Below are 24945 nucleotides of genomic sequence, written 5' to 3'. Positions count from 1 at the left end.
TTTTGGAGGCTCTGGGTGAGGGTATCTTCCAAATGGCTATGGCTTCTTTATTTTGTATATTTCTGTTAGCAGAAACACAAGTATTTCACAAGAACTGTCACAGTATTCTTCACAGGAAAGCTTTCTATTTGGGAAAAATATGTGTTTGGCCTAGAGTAGTACTGGCAATATTCTGTACGCGATGCAGAGCCATCAGGTGGGTTCTGGAGAATTTGGGCATTGTGGGCACAAAGCAGAACTTTTCAGCAGTGTTCCTGTTGCAGGACCATAAAAACTACTTCTCTTTACATTCCCTTACACTGATGGGTAAATTGAGTCTCATCTAGATAAGTGTAAAACCACAACAGCGCTGCATCAATCTCACTGTACTGGTTAGCAACACCCTACCTTCATTCTCTGTCCAACTACTTTCCCTCTTTGGTGGAAATTGATCAGACAAAATCATTTACTAAAGGTTGAAACCTAAGTCTACTGTACTGTTTGCTCTTATTTGAAGGACTATTTTCCTAATAGTCTTCAAGCAATGAAGTAAATTTTCCCCTCAGTCCAAGCTGTCCAGTACATACTTTATCATTGCCATTCTGCACAGGACCTACTAGCTTAAAATACAATAGCAGAATGTGAAAATGACCTCAGGGCCCATCAGCTCACTGCCAAGATGAAGTGGAGTTCTGTTAACAGTTTGAAGCAAAATCCTTCTTGTTTCATCACAGTGCAAACTTTTGCTAGGACAGATTGAGGGGCAGTTTTGTTCACTGATTACTCAGACCTTATGATAAATCAGTGTGGCTGAGCTTTGTGGTTTCAGTTTCTGAACAGCTTTTAAACACATACTACCTCATGACTGTAAAACACTATTGAGAAAGAAAAATGTAGCTGATCTTGAAGATCTCCAAATCTCTTAATTTAGGGTTAAAGGCAGTGATTTTGTCATAAGCCTCTGTATATGTCACTATAGGTTTAACCTGCAATTTAGGAAAAGCCTGGTAAATGTTCTCTGTTACTCTTTTAGGGAAGAGTCAAGGGAGAGACAATGACCAATGCCAGTTATATTCCTACAACCGCCAATTTCAAAAGTTCAGAAACTATGTGTTAGGCCCCAAATGAATTTAAAATATTTTAAAATGGAACATCTTCTAGTTCATCCCCTTTTTTACCTGCTGGCTTTCAGTCTTGTACTTGCTCTGTATTTTTCCAGCTTTTCTTTTTAGCATTGAGAGAGTGAACGAGATTTTTTCCTAATAATTTGTCTTTATAAAACTGTGAGTAAAAAACGCTTCTTAAAATAGTACTTTCTAAAAATTGTTGTATCTGGAGCCATACAGAGGAGAATGCCGAGGTAATAGTCTAACTCGCACAGAGTAAATTCATTTTGTGTAATAATGACCACCATTATTACACAGTACATCCTGATAGTTTGCTTCTTAAGTAAAATGTTGAGCTGTTGCTCTGAGTGAAGATAAGTTGTTAGTCAGTGGAAGTCTTGTACATCAGTTTGGTCTGAATAGTTTTTTATTACTTTATTTTTGTTCTCACATAATTCTTAGTCTGGAAATTCTGTCTACTTACGAGTCCTTAAGAGAGAGACGTCTGTTATTTGGGTTTAAATCCTGACTCTGGTGACGTCAATGGAAAAAAAACACCCATTGACTTCAGCTGGGTCAGGATTTCTCCCTTGTGGTTTATGAATTTATTGATTTCAACTAAGGCTATAGAACTATACATAAATGAGACACAAACTGCACAAAAGGAGTAAATGATCAAACTCTTCCACAAAACAAAATCCTGGGGTGTCTCTGGTCTCACCAGCACCTGCCTCATGATCTATTGACACATCTGTATTTCTTTTTGGAGAGGAAACAAAAGCACTGCACAGCACAAGCTATTCCTTACTTTTATGATAAATCTGATTTCTAAGACGCCTGTGTGTAGTTAAAATCACCTCTCAGCTGGGGGCATGAGATTTTGAGCTCTCTTCCAGCATCAGTCTTATTTGACATCAGGAGGCAGATACAGTCCTGCATGCTGACTGAGAGTCATGTAGCAAAGATACTTCTGATTAGCTTCTAAGGGGTCAGATTGATGTTTTGATAACACTTGGCCTTGACCTAATATCACATATTGTGTGTCTGATATACTTAAATGTTCTTTGCTTTCTGTTACTGATGTTGTGAAATAATCATGCTTCTGCCAAGAAGGCAAGGTGCCAAGACATGCTGCAAGGCGGGTCATGTTAACATTGAAGAAGGAAAAAAAAGTACTCTGGCTCTTTATTGTAGAGTGGTAGTGAAAGCATGTGTGGAGCTTGCTTGTTTTCCAAAGGTGGATCTTTTGAGGGGACTGCAGAGAACAACCTCCTAACCTTAGTATTTGAAAAATTATTTTCTCCTGTATCATTCTTTGTAGGGGAGACACTGTATCTTGATCATAATATTACACTAATTTTAAAACTGGTTAACTGGATGTTCAGAAGTAACATCCTGTTATTGGTGGATTGTCTCTTTGCTGTCATTGTGACAATGCCAACAAGTGTGCTCCTTGAGGTGAAGTTGACACTTCACAAAAAGCTGCCACTCCTATAATGTCCTGATAAATGAAATGGAAACCCAACAAGGGTCTGCTTGGGAACAATCTATTACTGCGCACCTCCAGTAATTCTTTTTCTTCATAAATGCAGTCGGTTGCTGTTAGGTTAATTACCAGGTTAAGATTTACTAAGACCTATAAGGATCTACTGCGCCACCTTGTGGTCTGAAAAAAGTTTTCTGCTATTCGCTGCAGAGTGCTGTGTCAGAAGTCAAGCCCACAGGAATTCGATTGGAATCAGTATCATACCCGGTCTCGAGATACGGATTTTAAGGGCAATTAATGTGTTGTCACTTTTGGCATACTTCAGGATCGACATTGCACGACATGTTTGATTACAGAGGAGTAAAAAAGAGGAAAATAAATGGAAGCTTGAATTAGTGGAGAGTTCTACTAAGAGCACATAGTTCAGAAGGTGCAAATAAATTATAAATACCTAGCCAAAATTAGGATGCACAATACTCAGCTGCTTTTCTTTTGGTACATGCGCAAGGCCCATAGTAACAGCTTGCTTGTAAGGTCAGTGACGCAGTTGGGATGTATTCTTGCATGCTGCTGAGGGGCCAGAAAATCAGCAGTTTCCCACACTCCTGCAGCCTTCAGTGAAGATGAATACTCTGCAATTACCTGTTTACAATCCTTCTTGTACATCAATGCCATTAAAGCTGTTTCTCAACCTAACAGGACTGCTATAGCAAAACACTACAAGAAAGGCTTTGTATTTGTGTACTCTAACACCACCAGTCTGGGAGTATTGGATCCTATTTTGGACACTTCAATTAATGTATATTCTTGAACAACAGTAATAGCCAAACAACAGCAACCAGCTAATACCTACATTAAGAGCACAGCTTCTGCAGTCACTTGTACTTTTGGAAGTGAGTAGTTATGCTTATAAAGCCTTAAAGAGTAGGAGCTGGAAAAATTACAATCTTCTATAAAAAGGCTTACTGTATAATAAGGGCAGCTTGCCTTACTGCATACCAGCAATGAGAATGCTATTCGTAAAAACATTTATGAACTGACAAAAGACAACTGCCTGCCCAGTCCTGCCCCAGTTTTGTTTAGTAATATGTTGCCATGGAATTCCATGCACTGGAAAGTTGATAGTGTGCTTTGGATGAGCACAAGTGCAAAGGAGTCTGTATCTTCTGTAGCCAGACCTCCCTGTGGACAGTTTCTGTTTCTGAATTGTAAGACCCTTCTTCTCAAAATGAGGTACTGTGCTGTCACCTTTGTCATGCTTCAGAAGAGAGATTGCAAAAGTTGCTTAAATAAAGAATAGAGGAAAGGAGAAAGAAGAGTGAAAATAAAACAAAGGATATCTTTCGTAAGTAGTTTAGAGGTTCTTTCCTATGGTCTTCATGAAGAGTAGTATGTCACAAGGCAAGGAGCTTAACTGTTTCCCTTTCCCCTTCTTTATGGATTATAGGTTTCAAAATATCTACAGCTAAAATTAAGTATGTTGAATATATACAGAATACAAATTCACATAAGCTAAGACACTGAATTATACTACAGTTATCTCCACAGAATTTCCATGATAACAGAGATTATTCAGCATTACTGGGGGCCAGGCATTTTTGTGCATGTTTCCTGAAGAACAGATATTCATATTCAAGAAGTGAAGTTTGGAGCATCAGTAAAGCCTTTCATTTGAAACTATTCTGACTTGGTGTCAGTGCTTAAGATCTACACAATTAGGATGAAATTTTGCCATGGAAGTTGCCTACTTAACTCAGAGGCAGGGAGAAGAAAAGGTGAAGATTAAGGAGCTGTCGTTGGAGGAGAGAATTACAGGTTGTAAAGACATGGGTAGTAGGTTATTAACATGAATCCTTTGTCTCCAAATGCCCCAAGGAAAGGAAACTGGAGGTTTATAATCAGTGTGATATTCCTGGAATCTTTACACTCTCTTCTCTGAAACTGGATTGAGGCGTTGGAGTTGTCTTGAGTACAACTTAGTTCAACTTGTAATAATAAGAACAACAACAACAATATCTATTATTACTGTTGTTGTTATTTCTTATTTTTCCATTTCAAGTCAAGAAGCCAAAAGTCACTTGCAAGATTCCCCCAAATCCATTGTCATGTTTTCTTATATTCTATATAAAGCACTAAGAGAAAGGTAGTACTGAAAGACCTAGAACTATGTTACAGAGACACTAATTTAAATTTGTTTCTTGCCTTCTGAATTACAATATTTTAATATAAATATATATCTAAATATAGAACTTCTTTGGTTATGGTTTGTTATTTTGTAATAGTGCTGACAGCAGTTAAGGACATCATCTCATAATTAAAATGTATGTAAATGCTATGAGTTCACAGTGCAAACTGATATTAGAGAGCCATACTAGAGCTCTTAGCATTTAATCAATTGGTTAACCTGGTACAAAGGCTTTAGAAGTTGGGAGTTGCTGATGTGCTTCCCATTAAACAAAAATGAAAGCATGAGCTATTTGATGCTGCTCCTCAGAACTGCTCAAAATTCTTTAAATGGTGTTTCCATTTGAACTCACAGCAAGAGGTTCAGTAATTTGCAGATTGATTTAATCATCATTTCCCTCACAGCATATCTAAATGCTCACTAAAGCTGTATGTTCTCTCTGATCTTACATGTAGGTAGTTGTCTTAGCATTCTGTTTCCTGTTGGTGTAAGTATGGGGTGGAAAATATCTGTCTTGAAATAACATCTTTAGACTGCTGAAGTTGTATTCACATATTCACTGAACTGAGAGATGGATTTGTGATATTTTACCAAAAGGTGAAATGGAAACTCTGCCCCAAAGCCATGTTGATCATGTCTCAGTCTCCTTAGAAATATTTTGGTTTCTTCAGTGAAGAACAGCTGTTAGCTGCTACACTCCAAATATGGCATTTCTGGTTTCCATTGCTCTCAGAAAATTTAATAAAGAGTTCAAAAAGATATTGGTGAGAAAACAGACTAGAGACAGGTGAAGCTGAAGACCCTGATCTTTCAGCTCGAATGAACCTGAGACCCCCAGCCAAATTACAAGGATCTCATGTACCCATTATAATAGGTATTAATATGAATGTAAGAGACTTTCTAATGTGACTTCAGAATTTACTTGTCCAGGAGGGAATATATCCTATTAGATATTTTGGTTCCTCAGTTTCTTGGTGAAATTGAGAATGGTATACAGGAATGAAGAGCGGGGAGACCTTAAGCAGAGATTTTAAATTTCCAGACAATGGAACTAAGTTTACTACTTGATGCCTTTTCTGCCTCTTACATTAGAATAAAGTGCTTCTAAGTGGTAATCGTATTCTTTCAGCATGCTTAGGAAGAGGTATCTCTGATTTTGTCAGAACAGCTCATTTGATTCACACCAGCATTTTTATTGGCAACTTGGAGGGACAAAGGTAGAAAATCGGTTTGGTGATTGGAGCACTCCTTAGATCAGTGCTTAATGCTTTCCCCACATTAGACACAGGATTGTCTTTTAAGGTGTAGTGTTAAGCTACATATTATGAATCTTTTCTAGAACCTTTCTATGCTTGTGTATCTCTAGAACCTTTGCACAATTGTCAATCTAAGGGTTGCTAGAATTGTTCGGGGACAAATAATTTCTCCCCTCAGGCAGGTATTTAGCTGAGTATGTACCACTTAGACATTCTTTCATGGTATCTTACCCCAGAGCTGGAAACAAGAACTTTAGAACTGATGAAAGATGTGAGTGAGAAAGACTCAGTTCTTCCTTATCAGCTATTCAAAATGTTTCATAGGTAGTAGGTGTACGACATAGTAGCTTATAACCCTGCAGACATTACAGTTCTGAAGATGTGTTTTGCAGAGCCAGCAAAGCATGCAAAGGAGAACACAGAATTTCACAAGAAGCAGCTGGCAACCAGCATGTGAGTGACAGTGCTGGTAATTCTGGGTAAATCTGTGCTTTGTGTACACCAGATGATTACTGGCTGATCAAGGAAAGGAAAGAGAAAGGAGTAAGTCACATGAGAAAGGGAAGAGAGCAACTGTGAGCTGGCCACTGAGTTCAGATCTGAGGAAAGGGGTACTGTCACACCACAAAAACTGAAAATTGTCCCCAATGTCACATGAAGCTCAGAAGGCCAAAGCTCACAGTCACAGTGTGGAGATCAGCATGGTAGTTTAACCTGTTTGAGGTTACTGGCTTGATGTGCTAATGGGAACTAAAAACTTCTTATTAAGAAATCGAAATCTCTAGATTTGCATCTAAGCTTTGATTGATTGATGAGTCAAACTCTTGGCGTAGGCTTTGCAATGAGATTGCTTCAAAGTTGACTTAATATTATCATCATCAATGCTATTTTGGAATATAAACCTTGATATTACAAGGCAAAGGTCATCCATCTTTGAAGTGTAAAATGCCAAATGATATTCTTTCCCAAAATAGTAATTTAATTTGGTGGCAGACACTTGGCAAAACTTAGGGGATAGAGTCTAGCAGGAATGCAAGCTGCTGGTGGTCAGCATCATAGCTTGCTTTTAGCCAGATTCATAGCTTTGTGGGAGGTGATGCTTTCACAGGTGTCGTTCTCAGTGTGTGACAGCTCTTGGCTCTTGACTTTGTGCTGGCCTTGTTTGGGGGTATTCAGATTCAGTTCTATGCTTTCTTGGTACCTATGATATGAGCGCCTCAGTCCTGCATTACAATTTATGGAAATATGAATAGGAAAGGAAGCATTAGGATAAATGGCAAAATACTTCTGAGATGTACTGACTGCTGGCAAACTGTTCTTTGAAGCCAATGATATTTTCTAGACATACTGTAGTCTAAAACCACTTAAAAAATTATGCTTCAGAGATTAGAAGTGCATATTATGATAGCTAGAGAACTATTAAAAAGTTTATCTGCAGCTATTAGTTAGTTCATGAAAAGCTTAATCCGATTCTTATGATAGAATAAGTCTCCAGTGACTAATCCGACAATTACATGCTTCCTAATGAGTAGTCTGAACATGACTGACCTTGTGAATACTTTGACTCACAAAAAAGTACTTTATGATGTTGGTAAATTCTTTTTCCACAGTTTTCAATGAGAAGTGTTAATTTTGCCAATGACTATGAAGGAAAACAAATCAAAAATGAACATTAATACTAAAAGTATTTTCTACAAAAGCTACAATAGCTTTGTTAACTACGACTGAGCATTGTCCTCCCCCACTGTAAGCACTACTCCATTTGGCATCAGTAAAATTGTAGATGTAATCCAAATATCAGGATAAATATTTCCCAAAGTTGAGGAGAGTCTAATTTTAATACTCTTCTTACACTTTATTCAGCATAGCCTCTTACAGCACTGGGGAGTACTTAAAAGGTTGGCTGTGTTATGAAGACTTATGTTGAGCACACTGATATTGACTACTTGCAGAGAGTCTTACAGATAGGGAGTCTTTTCTTAAGAAAGAGAAATGGACCCTTGCCAGAAATGAGTTATAATAAGGATATGGCATTGTGAGGACAGGCAGTAGGAGTGACCATAGCTGATGATTTCTCCAGTAACATCCACTGCTCCTTGAAATTCTTACAGAAGGGTTGCGTAAAACGTATTTGATTCACTGCAAACAGAGCCTTTAGCTTGTACTGGGAGCACCAGTCAAATCCATGCAAGTTGTGGTATTTATTGATCAGCTGTCCTGACATGGTGATGTTTCAGAATTTCTGCTGCCGCACTGTTGCCTTATCTGCTTAATGAGAGCTCACAGAATTTTACAATTTGTATAGAGACTATTGGTAATCTTATAAAGCAGTTTAGAGTGGGAGAGAGTCTTTTAGTGGGTATATCCTGCTTCCAAGAAGTCAGGGAGGGCAAGTTTTCATCCAGTCTGTTCATACTAAAGTGTCCTGAAAGTTTTCTGTGGCCCATTTCATATTCTAATACAGCCACTGGATCTGTCTGTGCCCTTGTAAGGCAAGCAAGTCCTATGGAAGTAGGTATCTGATATGAAAAAATAAATGCTCTAGCTTTTTAAATCTTACTAAAGATTGGAAAGTATTACTATTATTATTTTAATAGCAGAAGAATGTTTCCAAAAATCAGTTGCTCACAGAAGGGTTACATTCTGCCATCTATCTTTGTGCATAAGTCCCATTGGGGTCTCTCAGCAGGCTACTCCCAAAACACAGATGTTTCTGGCTCTTCATTCAGCATTTAATTGCTGTTGGATGCTTCTTACTCTTTAGCGTTTCTGTTAATGGGAGCTTGTTAAAATACAAATGGGACTTTCTGTTAACACTACTTGTGCTGTCTTCAAAGTTACCTGACATAAAAAAGTCTATGTAACTACCACTGGGTGGTGTATGCCTCATGTACATAAAGTTCACTCAAGTAAACTATCAGAGTTTTGTATTTGTGGAACTTGAGATCTAAACCCAAAAGCCTGTATGTTTTAGTTTTTAATCAAGAAAATTCCCTGGACTTTATCAAAGAAAGAAATTCAAGGATTTGGCTAATAAGAAAGTGATAGTGTATATGCATCCACGTTCTTCTAAAACTTCAACTTCGAATAAGGGAATACAGTGTGTATTTATACTTTCTTTCTGAATTCCTCTAAGTTCTCACACTTTATTGAGAACCACTTATTTTTAAAAGCATGGAAAGGCCTTCAGTGTGTCTACTGGCATCTTAAATTGATCATAGCCAGTCACAGGAACATAACTCCATACATCACCAAGTCACTTTGTTCAGATGTAAAGGAGAATGCCATTTTCTACCCCTTCCATGTCCTTGATGCTGCTGTTCAACATCTAAGAACATTTGTGAAACTTTTGTGTGCGTAGATTTTGGAAGGATAACAGTATTTCTTTTTGCTATGCTGAAGACAAGTGTTAAAATATTTCAGTAGGTTAAGACTTATGGCATTGCAACATGCTGCCTTTCCACTGTCATTTTTTTATCAATCCGTTGAAGATACACAAGTTGGTAATCGTGTTTGAATGTTCGTAATCATGTTTGACTGTCTTTGTCTAAAGTCAGCTCTAGGTAAATTGCTGAGACTGAGTAATAGCTGATGCTGTCAAAATAAAGAGCAACTGTGGGAGAAAGAGGAGAGGAAACCATTTAGAGAAAACCATTTTTTACTTTATACATGCCATCCAAGTCAAGCTTAATATGTTTTTCTGGGTTTTGTGGTTAGTTTTTGTAGGTTGTTGTTGTTGTTGTTGGTTTGTTTGTTTTTTTTTAAGCCTTGTCTAGCTTCTTAAAAATATCAAAAAGCCGACTGTAACCCTATCATGAGCAACTTTGTAAAACTCGTGTTAAAGAGCAATATGCTGTACATGCATGGAAACATCACCTGATTGTGTCTCTTTATCTTGCTTGGCAGTCCAGCAAAACTATGGAATGATAATGAAATTAAATTTTCTCCATGTCAATCAGTACCTTTATTCTTACATCTTCTGCATGGAGATACATAAGCCAACAGTTACATGAAACACATTGAATTATTCTTTTGAAATAGCAAAACTTGCACTAGTGCTAGAGAGGTTCTCTCCTGTAGTAGCTATATGAGGTGGGGGAGAAACTCAAATGCTCAAGAATGTCTGTGATTTAGAACTTAGTTACCCATAGTTACCCATAATATAGTTACCCATAAAGCAAACAAGCTCCCAAACATGGTTTGAAAGAGAGAAAGGGCTGTGTTGGCTTAAAACTCAGCAAAGTACTTTTAGAGTCTGAATCTCTTACAGGAGTTTCTACTACATGAAATTGGTATGTGTGTGCAACATGGGAGGAAATGGATGGAAAATTGTTAAGATAGCATAGAAACAATTGTTATAAAAAGAAGGAATAAAGCTGTTAACCAATCCCTGGCTCTATTTCCATTCCCCACTTCTCAGCGCAGGGTTTATTCTGGAAATTCTGTTCTGACTGAATACTAGTAGGTGGTATGCTGATGACCATATTTTATTGAACAGCACAGAAAAAGAAAAATAATCTCAATATCTAGATTGGATTAAACTTCATTATACCACCAGATTGTAAAAATTAGTTTGTACCCCTACTAGCCACAGACTATGCATCTGCATCCAGGCTAGCTGCTGATGTCTTCCATGAGAACACCTCCTTAGGAAAAGCCCACTATTGATGGATTTTGTCCATCGGGACTATCCCAACTTTCATTTTATGGTAAAATAAGTCTTTTAAGCACCTATAAAGGATGTTGTGATGCTATGTATGTGTTCAAGAATGACATCCTAGGTTGAGACACTTCATACTGCAGTTTGTGCTCTGTTGAAGAGCAAAGTAAATGAGTGGTTATAATCTGGTACCAATAAGCAGCTATCAGTCCTTCTAGAGACTTTGTTAGCATAGGGCCTCCCTACCTCTGCTTGTAAAGGTCTGATTTCTCTTTGATGACATGGAAGAATTGGGGTAAACTTTTCACTGAAGAGTGCCTCTTGTACCTGTCAAATAGTTAGCTTTCTCCCCATTGCAATTTAGAAGTACTTGAGTTAAAAGATACTAATGAAGACACTGGTTTCTCTGGCTGAACTGACATAAGGTAGTATGTGGGGACCAAAGAAAATGGAAGAGAGTTGCAGAGTTGCTCAGTTGCTTCAATGCCTGAGCAGGTAGCAAATTATCAAGAAAGCAGGTTAGGAAATTATGTGACCCAAAATATGATAGAAAATAGTTCAAGCACTCTGGGTATCAGGGTATCACCTTGTGCAGTGTGAGCTAGGTGAATATATCTCTTTTCCTGAAGACTGGCAGCGATGTCTGTGTACTTAGTGGCATGAATGATGCTGCTGCCACACCTGCACCTGATACGGTGGATCCCGCTGGGTTCATGATGCATTATGCTGCTGCCCTGGGAGTTGCGGGAATTATTTTTGGACATAATGAAATAAGGATGGAGGTTATTTTTCACAACTAATTACTTTCTGTCTGGGTGGAAAGCAGGGAGATCTTTTGATTTAATTCAGAAATTCTGGAGGTACCAGAATAGACCAAGTATTTTGGAACCAGCCCTTTTTGGTATCCTATAAAGTTCCAAGGGCAGATGTAATTCCATGTTAATTGGTAGGGATTTTCCCATTTTACATTCCTCTTCTCACAGGAAGCAAGGATTTTATGCTACAGGTGTGAACCATTAGCCTTTTATCACCAGGCAACCACGTTATCAAGATATACATAACTATCCTACAGATCACGCTTTCTGTCTCACAGCTACCTGCAGTATGATTCACCGTTCACACACAGTCCCGCATCTGCTGGGCAGCGGCTGCTCCTCCTCCCTGGGATCTGGAAGCACACCAGTGCCTGCCCGGCTTTCAGGGGCTGTTACTCCGTCACGGCATGGGATCATCACTACACAGCCTTGTTCAGGGAGATGGTAGGGGATGCTGGAAGTTAGGACTTGCCGAAGATGTACCAGACAATCTCAGCTAACTGTAGTTAGTGAGTCTAATTTTGTTGTTGCTGTGCCAAACTGTGCAGGAGGTGAGGTTTGGTTTGTAACGACTCTCCCACCTTCTCTGGAGGGGGGTAGAACCCCCAAACTTCAGAATGGGGGGCAGAAGTCCTGATCTCACGTTAAAATTGTCCCTCAAAACCCCTTCTCACGTTAAAACTGTCCCTCAAAAACCTTTCAGTGGCTCGGCGCTAACTTTTCTGCTCAAGTGATTCTGGCTCGGTTGGTTTTTTGGGTTGTTTTTTTTTTTGTGTGTGGTTTTTTTTTTTTCCCTCTATGCTTTTTTTTTTTTTTTTTTTCCGAACGAAAAAAGCGTTCAGCAGGCTGAAGTGGAGGCAGAAGGCAAATAACACCCGTGTTCACAACGAAGTTACACTCCGAAGGGGAGCGGGCAGGGCGCGGGGTGCCCCGGCAGGGCGGCGGAGAGGGGAGCGAGCAGCGGCAGAAGGCAGAGACCCGCTCCCGCGGCCAGCCTCGGCGCTCAGCTTTGCCCCTGAAACTCCGGAAGGAGGGAAGGGGATGCCGCCCGAGCGGCGGTGCGGCTTTGGGGTGTGGGGCCGGTGGGGGAGTGTGGGGTGGAAAAAGACCTCGCAAGCGGTACTCTTACCCCCTCCATTTTTGTAGCAGAGGTACGGAAAGCGCCAAACGTTCGCCAGGTCCACGGCGAAGCCGATGACGGAGAGGAGGAAGTCGATCTTCTTGCCCCAGGTCTCCCTGTCAGGGGGTCCGTGTCGCGGAGCGGCGGGCAGGAGGTTGCTGCTGGTGTACTGCACTCCGTTGTGCTCCTTCACCAGGATCAGCTCCACGTCCTTCCGCGGCGGCGGCGGCCCCGCGCGCTCCGGCAAGGGGGCCACCACCGACACTTTGCGGTCGGGCTGGATCTGTTTGTTCATCCTTGCCTTAAACATCCAGAGAGAGCGAGCTGAGGAGGGGGAGCGGGCTAGCCGGGGTGCGGGAACGCAGATAACGGAAGTGCACTTCCCGCTGGAGGCGACTCCGCCGCTCCAGCCCGCCGGTGTCAGAGCGGCAGGAGCGAGGCACGGCCGTAATAAGAGCCATGCAAATGAGGCGGGAGAGGGGGGACCGCTGCCCCCGCGCCAGCCGGGGAGCCCCCGGGGAGCAGCGGGGCTGCCCGCGCCCTTCCTGCCTCCGCCGGCGAGCAGCAGGGAGCGGGAGCAGCGCCGCTGCCCGCAGCCTGCCCAGAACAGCGGGCGCACCTGGACACGGCACCGGGCACCAGCGGCAGCCTCCCGACCTGCACCGTGAGTTGCGGGAACTCTGCCCTGACCCTCCGACAGTGGCGGGTCCACCTTGAGCTGGACAGCTCGGGCTCGTTCTGCCGCGGGGCCCCGCTCGAGCAATCGGGTGATGCCGGGAGCGGGCAACAGGTAGAGCTAAACCGGACTGCTCATTTCCCTCCTTTCCCGGCCGAGCTGCAGTACAGAGGCAGCTTCCCCCTGTCTGTTAGAGTGGCCTTGGTTAAACCGTACAGAGGCAGCTTCTCCCTGTCTGCTAGAGTGGCCCTAGTTAAACAGTAGAATTTGGCTTTTGACATCAGGACCTGGCGGGGTGCAAGTTGACTGGCAGAGCTGGACGCTGCTGATGTTCGTATGCCAGGACGGATGGATGCCCAGCTTTTTCTTTCCTGGCAAGAGTGGGCCTGGTAGGATTCAGTTGTCAGGTTGAAGTATTTGCAGGACGTTAACTATTTGCTGCTATTCCAAATGGGACCTGAGTCTTTTACATGTAAAATCAGCAAAAAAAATGAGCTGGCAGAACAACAGGGATTAGTGCCAAAAGTTGGCTAAATACAGCTGCAAAAATGGCTTTCAGGGGCTGTTCTGTTACAGCTGTAAGCAGTAATTCTAGGTTCAGTCTCTGTTATGGGAACAAAATTTGAGCACATAAGGCAGAAATGGGCTCCCCTTCCCCAGTGTGGAGTAGCTTCCCTTCTGCCTGTCGTCAATGAGAATAGGTTGGACTGCAGAGGATGCTTGGTGGTGGTGCCATTTACTGCTCTTATTCTCTCTGCTAGGACTTCCCAGGACTGGTAACACAGGGTTGTAATCATAAATGTGAAAAAGAGCCCCAACTCAGAGTTAAAGCTCACATACTGGCATATTCCCCTTTCTCTCTTTAGGCCAGAGACTAAAAAATGCTAGTAAGACAGCTTTTGACAATTTGCAGATTTTCTGCCTTCACAAAAAGCTCTTGGTTCAAGGTCCAAGACCCAAGCTGTGACTTGGATCCTAAAGCTGTCATCTGGGTGCCGCATTTGAGCTGTGGCTGTGCTGTTTCAGAGCAATTGGATGCTTAGAACATGCAGCTCATATGTTCTCTATCGGTTACTCTCTGATTTCACACCCTCATCTCTGAAAACACCTCATAAGACCATTTCCTCTCTTCTTTTTGACACTTCATGCCACACATGCTGAAAGTACTTCCCCTATGCACAGTCATTACATAGTACCCTGCAAACACTTGCTGTAAAACCCACATTTTTACACCCATGTGCAGATACACTGCTACTTGTTCCTCATAACATCCCTCAGTCACTGCCACCACATGCATCAAATACAGACCCATAATATGTGCAGTGCCCCCACATCTGCCCCATTCCCCTGCTTTGCAGTGAGCATCACACCCATTCTCCCACAGCAAGTCAAGGACAAGCTCTTCTCTGGGCATGAGGAGAACCTCTGCTTCTCACTGCAGAGCCCCAAAGCCATCTTGCAGACAGACTCACCAGGTAGCACTGGGGGTGTCTCTGTCCCATTCCCTGGTACCTATGGGAGGGGGAAGATGACAGAAGGGGTATTCCTCCTCCTTGGTTCCACCACTCGGGTACTGCAGTCTCTCTGGGAGCTGAGGCTGTATCCTAGCCAGGAAGGAGCTTTTTAAACCTGGTTCCCCTCTCTCCACGTGACTATTACTGTCCTAATGATCTGCACAGACTTCCTATGCTAGACAACAGCACTCCCATATTGCTTCTGGAAAAAATAAGGCCTTGTTAAGGAGCACCCTTTTCCTCACAATGCCTCAATTAGCTAAGCTTGATCATGATGTCTATGGTGGGAGGAATCCAGAAAGCCCCCACCTATTTCCCAAGAGAATTAAGTCACTCTGCATATATATATATATATGCCTTTAGTACTTGCATGGGAAGTGTGCACAATCTGGTTAATGTAATATCAGCTGCACCCTCAAGGTAAGAAAGTCCTCAATTGGATTTTATAAAAAAGTTGCTTAATCTTGAATCTGTCTGGATCTCATTATGCCTAATGGAGCCTGACAGCGGGTAGAGTTGAAGTCAGAGAAGGGAATATTGTATACAGAAACCTCAATGGAGCCAGGTAAGTTAGCAGGGTGCTTGTGATATTCCACTGTTGGCTGGGAAGTTTACTTTAGAAAGATTTAATTCACTATAATTTACTATAGATTTGACTTCAGAAAACATGTGTTGTTAGGTTAGTCATCAATTATTCAAATTTCTATCATCCTCTTTGCAATGTATAGAAAAATGTACTGTGTGCTGTTACAGTAAGCTGGGATTGTTGCTCTCATATGTTAGTGTCTATGATGAAAATACCCCAGCCTAGTGAACCACTATTTAGCATGTCCTTCCAGACCTCCATTTGCTGTTGGTGCGAAGGCTCACTGTGCTTGCTGTCAGCAGGGTTTGAATTCTTCCCCTTTGGCAGGACAGCTCTCTGCCACTGAAGGTGCTGAACTTCAAGAGCTAGCTACTCTTCTTGCTTGAGAAGGGCTGTATCAAACACTTGGAATATATGTTGTAACTCACTTTATGGCTAGTGCATTTCTTCCTTCACGTTATGTCTGATACACTTTTTGAAAGAGCTTGGCAGCTGAGCCAAACAAAACAGGGACTGAGAGGAGATATGATTGCTTTATTAATAAATTGAGGTAAATTTCACCAAGAAAAATACCCATCACTATTTAAACCAAAGGACAAAAGAATCATAGTAAATTTACTATCAAAGCAATCAATACAGGAAGAACTAAATACCTGGGGTTTAGGATACTGTTTTATGAGCAGGGGTGTATTGCTTGTGAGAGCTGGGACTTGGGCTTGAAGACCCAGGACAATCACTTTCTTATTATAATCCAAAATAAAACGAAAAGAGTAAAAAGGGGACAAGGGATACATACACTGAATATTTAATTTCTCATCAGGTTCATCAGAAACTGAGCTCATTCTGGCCTTGGGGCTTCTGGGTACTGAAAGACTAAATATTTTCAAACGAGGTGCATAAGCTGAATGTAGTTAGTTTTGTTTATTCTGTTATAGAAGAAACTCGGGGAACAGCCAATTGCTGCAGGAACTGGGAACAAAATAGACAACAGCCTTCTGCCTGAATCAATGTTAAAATGATTTCACAGTGATGGGAACATGGCAGTGGCAGGGGTACCCATCCTTCTAGGTTAGCAGGTAAAGGATGCCATGCTGTAGACTATATCAGACACCTTTAATGATAGTGGGTATGTCAGCTTCAGCTTCTTGGACAAGTTGGTTGAACAGGTTTTCTTCATAGTATCTCTAAAATCATATTACCCTTCCAAATGCAGTGTTTACTTAGCATTTAAAAGCTTTGTGTTTATTGTTAGGAGGCTATTGTCATAGTATCTCTTCCATAAAGCCAAAGAAATGGATCTCTTTCACTGAGAGGGCCCATTTGGATTGGTCCAACCCTGCATTTCCACTGCCAGTGTCTGTCATGCTACAAACTGTCTTCAGACTGAAAATAAATATTACAAAAGCACTCTACAATGTTTTGGTATTCCATTTATGCAAGAACGCAAAGTTCAAGGAGAAAACAAGGTCTCTCCCTGTTTCCTACAATAGTAGCATTTGTATCTTTCTTACCAAGTTGCTTTGGATTGTCACAAACACATGGGTCCCAAGCTCATTTCACCTGGGATCTGCTACCCATGGCACCAGGTGACCTTGTTCAAGGAAGACGTGTCACCCAAGCAAGCTATCCCATGGCAACTTCATTGTTTTATCACATCTAGAGTATCTCTGTGTGTAGAAGATGATGTTGAAGTCTAGGAGGTTTATTCCTCTCATTGCCCACCCTCTTTGGGCACACTGTCTTCACCTCTCTTTGGCCTCTTCCCAGTTTACTAGCACTTCCTATCTTTTAAAGTTTATAAATTTATTTTTGAAATTTTCACACCAGTAGCAGTTAAGTTACAGCTTCAACAATATTCTTTATTGTTATTTTGAATCAGTAACTCTTGCTGCTGCTTTAGCATCATGTTTTTTCTATCTCGGACATAGTTGTAATAGAGTAATTTGTAAAGCTGCATGTAAGTGGGGTGAAACTGGGAGCACTCCCAATTTCAGTCTGACTGGACTCTGCCCTCCTCACTTCATCTTGTCTTGTGCAAGAGAGAATCCAGGTGCAGGGTCCAGAAGGCAGCAAGAGCACACATCGACCGAGGACCTGCTTTGAGCAGTGAGAGAACCAGAGCACTGTAGTCCATCCTCTGGGTTCACCATGTGCCCATGTGATCTTTCTCTTTTCTAGTTGGAATAAAACTTTCCTGAAGAAAAATAGCCTAGATTTCAGATGAAGTCTTACCAACATTTAGTGCAACAGTAGTAATTCCCAGACAAGACTTTAATAAGAAGGAGATCTCACTTGCCTCTTTCACACCTTCATTACATGTTTATCCACAGACAGGTTATAAACACACAAGTCATTCTGCTTTATCATTTCTCTAATTCTGAAAGGCCAGGTTTAAGGTGTAATTCTATTCACTTCCATCCCATTTCTGGTGATTTTTTTTTTTCCCCTGTGTGAGTCCCATTCTTCACTATTTAATATTGGTGGCCAACTTAATACTCTTCAAGTTTCATTAGTAAACACAGACTTTTAGGTGCATATTACTAATGCAAATATTTAATAAGATCATTCCCAATAACAAATCTTTCAGGATGGGCAATATTACTCCAAGCCTGTAATTATCCTTGCAGCGCAGCACAATATTATATCATCTTCAGTCAGTTCCTTTCCTGTCTTAACAATTCTATTTATCTCTCTCTCTCCTGCTCAGACTAACAATTACAAGTGTCATTGTAGCAGCTGCTTTTGTGAAATAGTGATAGATTAATATCTACCACATTTTACTTGCTTTTATAAAAGGTGGTTATCAAAATAAGGTAGCAGATAATCTGGCTTCCTTTGGGAAGTTTGTTTTGCATGTAGCAGTCTTCTGTGCTTATATTCCCTATGGGTAGAATTCATGAAAAGTATTTTAAATTTGGAACTCCATATGGTCATAGGATTATATGCATCTCCATAAATCAGGGCTTTTATAAGATACTTCATAATTTCTGTCATCTGCAAACCCCAAAGAAGACACCTTGCTTGATGTCCAAAGCTAGACTGAGAGATGACCCAAAGTATTTTATGATATGGAAAAACTCATTGAATTTCAGATGATCCTAAGATTAGATTTTTCACTGCACTTCTGATGGCAAGATGCTGGATATCATTTTACTCCTGTTGAAAAGACTAAAAAAAAAACCAAACCAGAAGCAATCTGTCCTTACTTGCTGGGAGGACCTGCCCTTTCACTTGGTGCCAGTCTCTTGCTGATATCTCTGCTTGTACAGCAGTAAAATATGTCCAACTGTGCAGGCTGCAGAAAAGACTGAGAATGAGCTCTGATATTTTGGTTAATTAGAAATAGGCACCTCAATATGGGTTTCTGATGTGAAGTTTATTGTGTTCTACACTGATTATGGAACATACTCAAAGCAAATCATTACATAACCTCATTCATTATGAGGCATCATGCACCTGTATCTGAAGACATGATAGCACTGATTCTTTTTATAAATGCAAAACAATTGATTTCACTGATTACACTAAACCCAAACAAAGAGTGAGCACATTTAAATTATATATTGTTGTTTCATTAAATTATGCACTGTGTTTTCTGGTAGGCCTAATATAAACATTTGGGACCAAGTTATTTCCTTTGGTATAGAAACAAAACTCTCTTTGTAGCCAGTGAGAATGCTATACACAGATCTGAAGAGGAGATGTGGGAATGAAACAATCCTCCCTTATCTGAATTCCGTTTGTCACTTTTGGCTTTTCAAAGAGTACTCAGAAACAACTCAGTTGTGATCAGTAAAGTTGCCTTTTCAGTAAGGGAAGGTGTGCAAGCAGCAGATCACACTACTGTTGCCCAAGGCTTGCAATGCAGATCCAAATCAGAGTTCTGTTGTGCTAGATGCTGAACATGCACAAGCACAGTTAGATTCACATTATCTACTTAGAAGCAATTAGCTGGTATCTTCAGAAAGAAAAGACTACTGTGTCTGTCAGTAGTCCTAAGGCAACTGATTTCCTTAAGCTTTTGATAGTCTGATTACATCTCTCTGAGATAGAAGGAGAAAAAAAAACAGTATCTGACTGAAAATAGTCTCCTCCCAAACACTGAATGAGACCAGTTCTTTATTTCTCCTAAACCCAAAGTGAATCTGTAAAAATACAAGCATTCAAAAGGATCCAAGTCTCCTCATAGGTTATTATTTGAAGAGCAAAACTAACTTCATCTCAAAGTTCAAGAACCTTCGTGTCTATTTTGCCATATGTAAGTTTACACATTCATCTGACAGGTGTTTTCACTTGGTCCCCTCATGTATATGTTCAAATGGGTTTTACTTATTTTTACTGACTAAAGCTTTTACAGTTCTATAGCAACAGGTCCATCAAGTAGTCAGCTGATTTAGTACTTGGAAACCTCCAGTTGTCCTCAGTTGTAGTGTTTATCAAAGTGCAGCACCCAGTAGCAGATTAGCTTCCAGGCTAACATTGACTAGTTTGGACAGTTATAAGTAAATTGTTTTTGTTGGGCTGATTGTTTTAAAATTAAGCCTCCAAGCACCGAAAGAATCGGCAATGCCAAAGGAGACTCGGAGCCTTGTCTTCAAAGTTATGACAAGTCAGGCACTTGGCAGTTTTCACAATGACCTATATTTTAATATGGGCTATTGGATTATTTCTAAAGAGGCTTCTTAGCCATAAAAGAATTATGCTCATTGGCCGGGCTGTGGCAAAAATACAATTGAATTAAGGATTGAAATAATTTAGAATCCAGCTGGACAAGTTGTCCCTGCGGCTGAGCTGTAGCAGATGTATTAAGCATTGGAAATTGCACAGAAAAAAGGTATAATTGATCTAAGGTAACCTCACTACTTTGTATTAAACAAATCAATGCTGATAAGATGACAGGTTAGAAGCAAGAAGCCAAATTGAAGGAAGGTGGACCTGGAAAAAAAAAAAGCTTAGGTAAACCAAGTTAAATTCTGGATCCTAAATGTGGTCGGGACTGTGGACAATTAGGCTCTGTAAGTACAGTGGCTATGAGTTTCCAAATCAGCAGGAATGCTGGGGAGTGATGGGAAGAGTGGAGAAGGAGATACCAAACTGTGTGTCCTTACAGAAGGGACATGTTTTCTAAGTGAGAAAATAAATTCTAATTAGCCACATCTGTGTTAATTTGGGCACCTGAATTCATATGCCACTGAAAATCATCGGTGCCCCATAGCCCTCACACTCACACAGGTTTGTACCTGTATGTATTGCTGCATTTCACCTCTGAGATTAAAAGCTAAGGCTGCATTGTGACAATGGCAGTATGCAGAGCAGCTGATGTTTAAGAGTGCAGTGTGTGTGTGTTGTGTTAGTTAAAAGAAACAGGTAAAATTAAAATGTTGGCTAGCAATGTAGGATGTGGTAAATTCCTTCTGGAGGCAGTGCCTGAACACTAGCAAATGGAGTGGAAGGTGTCCACGACAGAAGGCTATAGAATAAAGAAAAAGAATATTTTTCTAGTTTTCTTTCAAAACACAGTGAATTGTAGAGGGAGTGACTTCAAATAACTCCTGTATGTACTCAATGGAGATAGAAATACTGGCAGGATTTCCTGTTGTTACTCACCTAACTTCTTTTTCTGCATTCCAGACTGAGCCCAAATGGTTTCATAGTCATTAACCTTGTTTTTGCAAAGATTGAAAAGATGCAGAAAAAAAAAAAGATAAATGCATGTGTTACTGCTTTGGATGTACGTACACTAAAGTGAACATACACTCCTGTGGCTATCGACACTGAGAAAGCGAGGCACATAGACACAGCGTTGCCTCCCGGAGAACGTTGTAGCAAGTTCTCTTGCCCTGTGTCCAGAGGAGCAGACGAAGCCGGTGCCAGGATGGGGGTGCATTTCTCCAGATTGGGTTATTGAGTATTTAGAGAGGTAATAATTACAGTGCTTTGCCTTCTGCTCTCTGAATAGCTCTGCTTTTCTGGCAGGAAGCCTTTTGAGGCGGGTGGTGGGGCTGCAGTGAAGAGAGATGCTGCTGTCAGTGCTGTCAAGGGTGGGCCGTGAGCCGTGTTCCTGCGGCTGTGAGGAAAGGGTAGCGAGCGGTATTCCTGCAGCTGCTCGGGAAGTCAGGGCCGCGAGTGGTATCCCTTGGCTTGCCCTGAAGCTCCACCTGCTGGTTCTTCCCTCCAGCGCAGGGATTAGCGGCGGGGCGGAGGGGGTGCTGCTGTGCAAGCAGCGGGAGGCAGGGAGCTGGGGCTCCTGGTACTGCCGAGCCTAAAACTTGGGAACAGGCCTTCAAGGGAGCAGGGGCTTGGCTTGTGTGCCTCTCCTCTTCCTCCTGTTAAATACTATAGACCTCTAAAACGACTAGAGCTCAGTGGTTTTCTATGGAAATTAGACACCTGCTTTGAAAATAAGGAAGACAGAAACTCCCTTAATTGTCCAGCAAATATGCTGATTTGAAACACATCATAGAATCCCAGGTTGGAAGGGACCTCAAAGATCACCTGGTCCAACCTTTCTAGGTAAAGCATAACCTAGACTAGATGGTCCAGCACCCTGTCCAATCTTAACAGTGTTCAGCACTGGGGAATTCACCGCTTCCCTAGGGAGAGATTATTCCAATGTTACAATGGCTGATTGTTGACTGTTCTAATTGTGAAAAATTTTCCTCTTGTGTCCAGTCAGAATCTCCCCAGCAGTAACTTGTGCCACTCACCCTCTATCTTTTCTATGTGACTCCTTGTAGAAAGCAAGTCTCCATCTCCTTTGTACCTACCCTTTAAATACTGACCTCTATGCATTTGAGACCTATGAATAGCAATGTTGAAGGCCAGTCCAAGTGCAAAGTCAAGCAATCAAAGTTCAGGAAATGTTGTTGAGATAACATTTTAGTTAAGATTTTGCTGTGGCACAAGCAAATGGAAGAGCTGATGTTAAAACATGGTTATTCCTCTGACAGCTCCCTCTCTCTCACATCAGGCATCTTCTGCCTCTCTGCCATTTGCAGGAATTGAAAATTTTGTGACCTAGTAATTCCATGTAGCTTTCCTAAAGCTAGTACCAAATTTTGCCTGATTGCTCCTTGTCTTGGGCAGACAAGGATCTTTGATGTAAAATATAAGTGAATGAAAGTGTGGATTTTGAAGTTAGATGTAGATTTGAAGAATCACTTGTTTCTTTGTTCATTTCAAATAAATGAGATGTAACCAGCAGATAAACATGCAGCCATCCATCCTTGGTGTGATTGTTCAGTTTTCAGACTGTTCTTAACCAAGGCACAGCACTTGCATCTCAGTAAATCCTAAGCATAGAAAGGGCTAAACATTGAATTATGTAATTAAAAAATATGATGGTACTTTGCCCAGCCAAAACCTCACTATTTGTTTACTGACGGAGTAGTAATACCAGAAGATTAATTGTTATGAGAGGTTCTTTGTGAGACATTAAACACTGAAGGAAAGATGGGTCATTCAGATGCATCCTCAACATGAAAAAATGTCTTTTGCTTTCTGAAAAATTGCATGTTGCATTCTCTTGCAGGTGTTCAAGTTATGATGAGATAGTGTGTAATTCCTCATGGTCAAGCTCAAAAATTATCGCCCATTGGGAAAGTATGATGGGGAAGTTGAATATACTCACCTCTATACTGTCATTAACAATTTCTGTGCTGTTTCTAAGAGAATATTGTGACTTGTTTGATAGCAGAGTTTAGAACCCTGTTGTAATAGCAAGTCTACAGTGGACTTCATCCTGTGCTCATGCACAGGGACAGAAGAGTATGGTGGCAGCAGATTAGGGAGAAAGTAGAAAAGATAAATGAACAGTCGCTCAGATTTTGTTATGGAAGATGTCATCTGCTACTCCATCAGATCCTCTCAATTTTACTTCTTAACTTTTCTGCAGACTGAGGATACATCTGAAGACTATACAGTCTCTGTTCTACCTGAAATCCAGCTTAATATTGGGGTAACTGCTTTTTGATACAAATTAGAGTACAAAGTTTTTCACATTCGCAGAAGAGATTATGGCAGCAAGTCTCGTAACATGAAGGGCAATGGTATTCCATATCAGTGACTGGGTTCCCGTTGTAGTTCATGAGTTATAAGGAGGACTTACTTTGTTAAGAAGAACTGACAGGTATGCTCCTTTCTTAGTGAACATGTGCATTTGCTGTCCCCCTGTTCTCTATCCCACTGGTGGTCTCTTATGTCCCTTCATGGATCATCATTATTAGCTAGATAGTCCATGTAATCTCAGCAGAAGAATATTCTGCCTGCCTTCCCTGTGTCTGCAATTTGGATATTTTAGATTTGGAAAGGCAAAGTTGCTACACAGCTGATCTCCAAGCACGACAGAACATTGTGCTATGTGCCTGCCTACCCTTCATCTGTGCTTTTACCTCTGGTGAGCTGCAGCCACTGTTCTTTTTAGGGTTTGATACAGAAGAGGAGTCCAGGTGCCACCACTCCTGTTTTAAGGGACACTTTTCTTATGCTAAGGACAGTGCAATGGGAATGGAATGAAACCTGGGCCTGTCTTCACTGTGTAAGGGAAGGAACTGGGATAATACAAATACAGTTGCTCTTCTGGCCATAGAGAGGAACTTGTAAAAACGAGCACAGGGTGGGACAGCAGTTCATGCTCTGGAAGGATCTGCTGCGTAAGGGGATCTCTTTAAAAAGAGCATCAGCGAGAGTGCCAGCCCCAGGGAGTGCCTGGCAGTAAGATGAAGTTCGAATAAGGTTGGGGAAGGCTGGTGGGTGCTGTGTCTTGATGCAGATGGGCTGCTATACTGCAGCTCCCCAGGGATCCTCCATCTCTGTGGGTGGGCCAGGGATGCCAGCTTGCCCTAACCTTGCAATATTTAGGGTATTTTGATGAAGTTCCACCATCTGAATTCATGTGATTCTATAAAAAACCTAGTTTCCATTCAGGAATAAAAAGTTACATTGCTAGCTCATAAGCTGAAAATATAAACCATAAGGGCTCAAAACTGGAAGGATAATAAAAATAAATGCCTTACTATTTTTAGGAATAAAATAAAATATAAATTTAAGAAGTTGTTGTTTGTTTTTTTTTTTTTTCTGCATGGCTTTGAATGCCTCCAGGAAAGGGAAACCACTTGAGCTTCTTTCTGTGCATTCAGGGAGACATCTCAGAACCTTTCTAAGATATTTCACATTCTGGAGGTGTGTTGTGGTAGGGAGGTAGAGATGGGGAACCAAATTAGGGATCAGGCCCTCATAACATTATGTTCCACTCAGCTTTGCTTTCCTGGAACTGTATAGTGCAGAAACTTCCTGCACAAAGGAGCACATGAAATTTAAAAAATAAACAGATGTGTGTGGAAAGCTGTTAAAACAAATGCAAACTAGACATTATCACAGAAAATTAAGGTGTCCTACCATACACGGTGTGTGCTTCTGAACATTATAGAACAATGAGTTGTACATGCTCACTCCTATTTCCTCAAAGAAGCTTTTGCTGTTAAAAAAAGGCTGTTGTTAACTATTAGTCTGCTTGTTATTAATGTAGGCAGTGCTATTTCTTAAATCATTCTTGCAATCCTAG

General features: G+C 41.1%; 1 protein-coding gene across 2 annotated transcripts in view; it reads right to left on the bottom strand.

Annotated features, from left to right (window-relative positions):
- Window positions 1-14995, bottom strand: part of SLC6A2 (solute carrier family 6 member 2) — a 74830-nt gene extending 59835 nt beyond the window's left edge. Inside the window, exons 1-2 of one of the 2 annotated variants that reach the window (XM_062609141.1) lie at window positions 14756-14995; window positions 12617-12908 (exon numbers count right to left, since the gene is read on the bottom strand). In XM_062609141.1, coding sequence (XP_062465125.1) covers window positions 12617-12908; window positions 14756-14785 — 322 coding nt within the window. In that variant the 5' untranslated portion in view covers window positions 14786-14995. Of the gene's footprint in view, window positions 1-12616; window positions 13379-14755 lie in introns of those variants that run through there. The other variant, XM_062609142.1, reaches the window with a different exon arrangement.
- Window positions 14996-24945: the final 9950 nt, after the last annotated feature.

Source organism: Pezoporus occidentalis, unplaced genomic scaffold (assembly GCF_034315485.1).
Source record: "Pezoporus occidentalis ecotype Australia unplaced genomic scaffold, CSIRO_AGI_Poc_V1 ctg135, whole genome shotgun sequence".
NCBI classification, from domain to species: Eukaryota; Metazoa; Chordata; class Aves; order Psittaciformes; family Psittacidae; genus Pezoporus; species Pezoporus occidentalis.
This window is presented reverse-complemented; position numbering and strand designations above follow the sequence as displayed.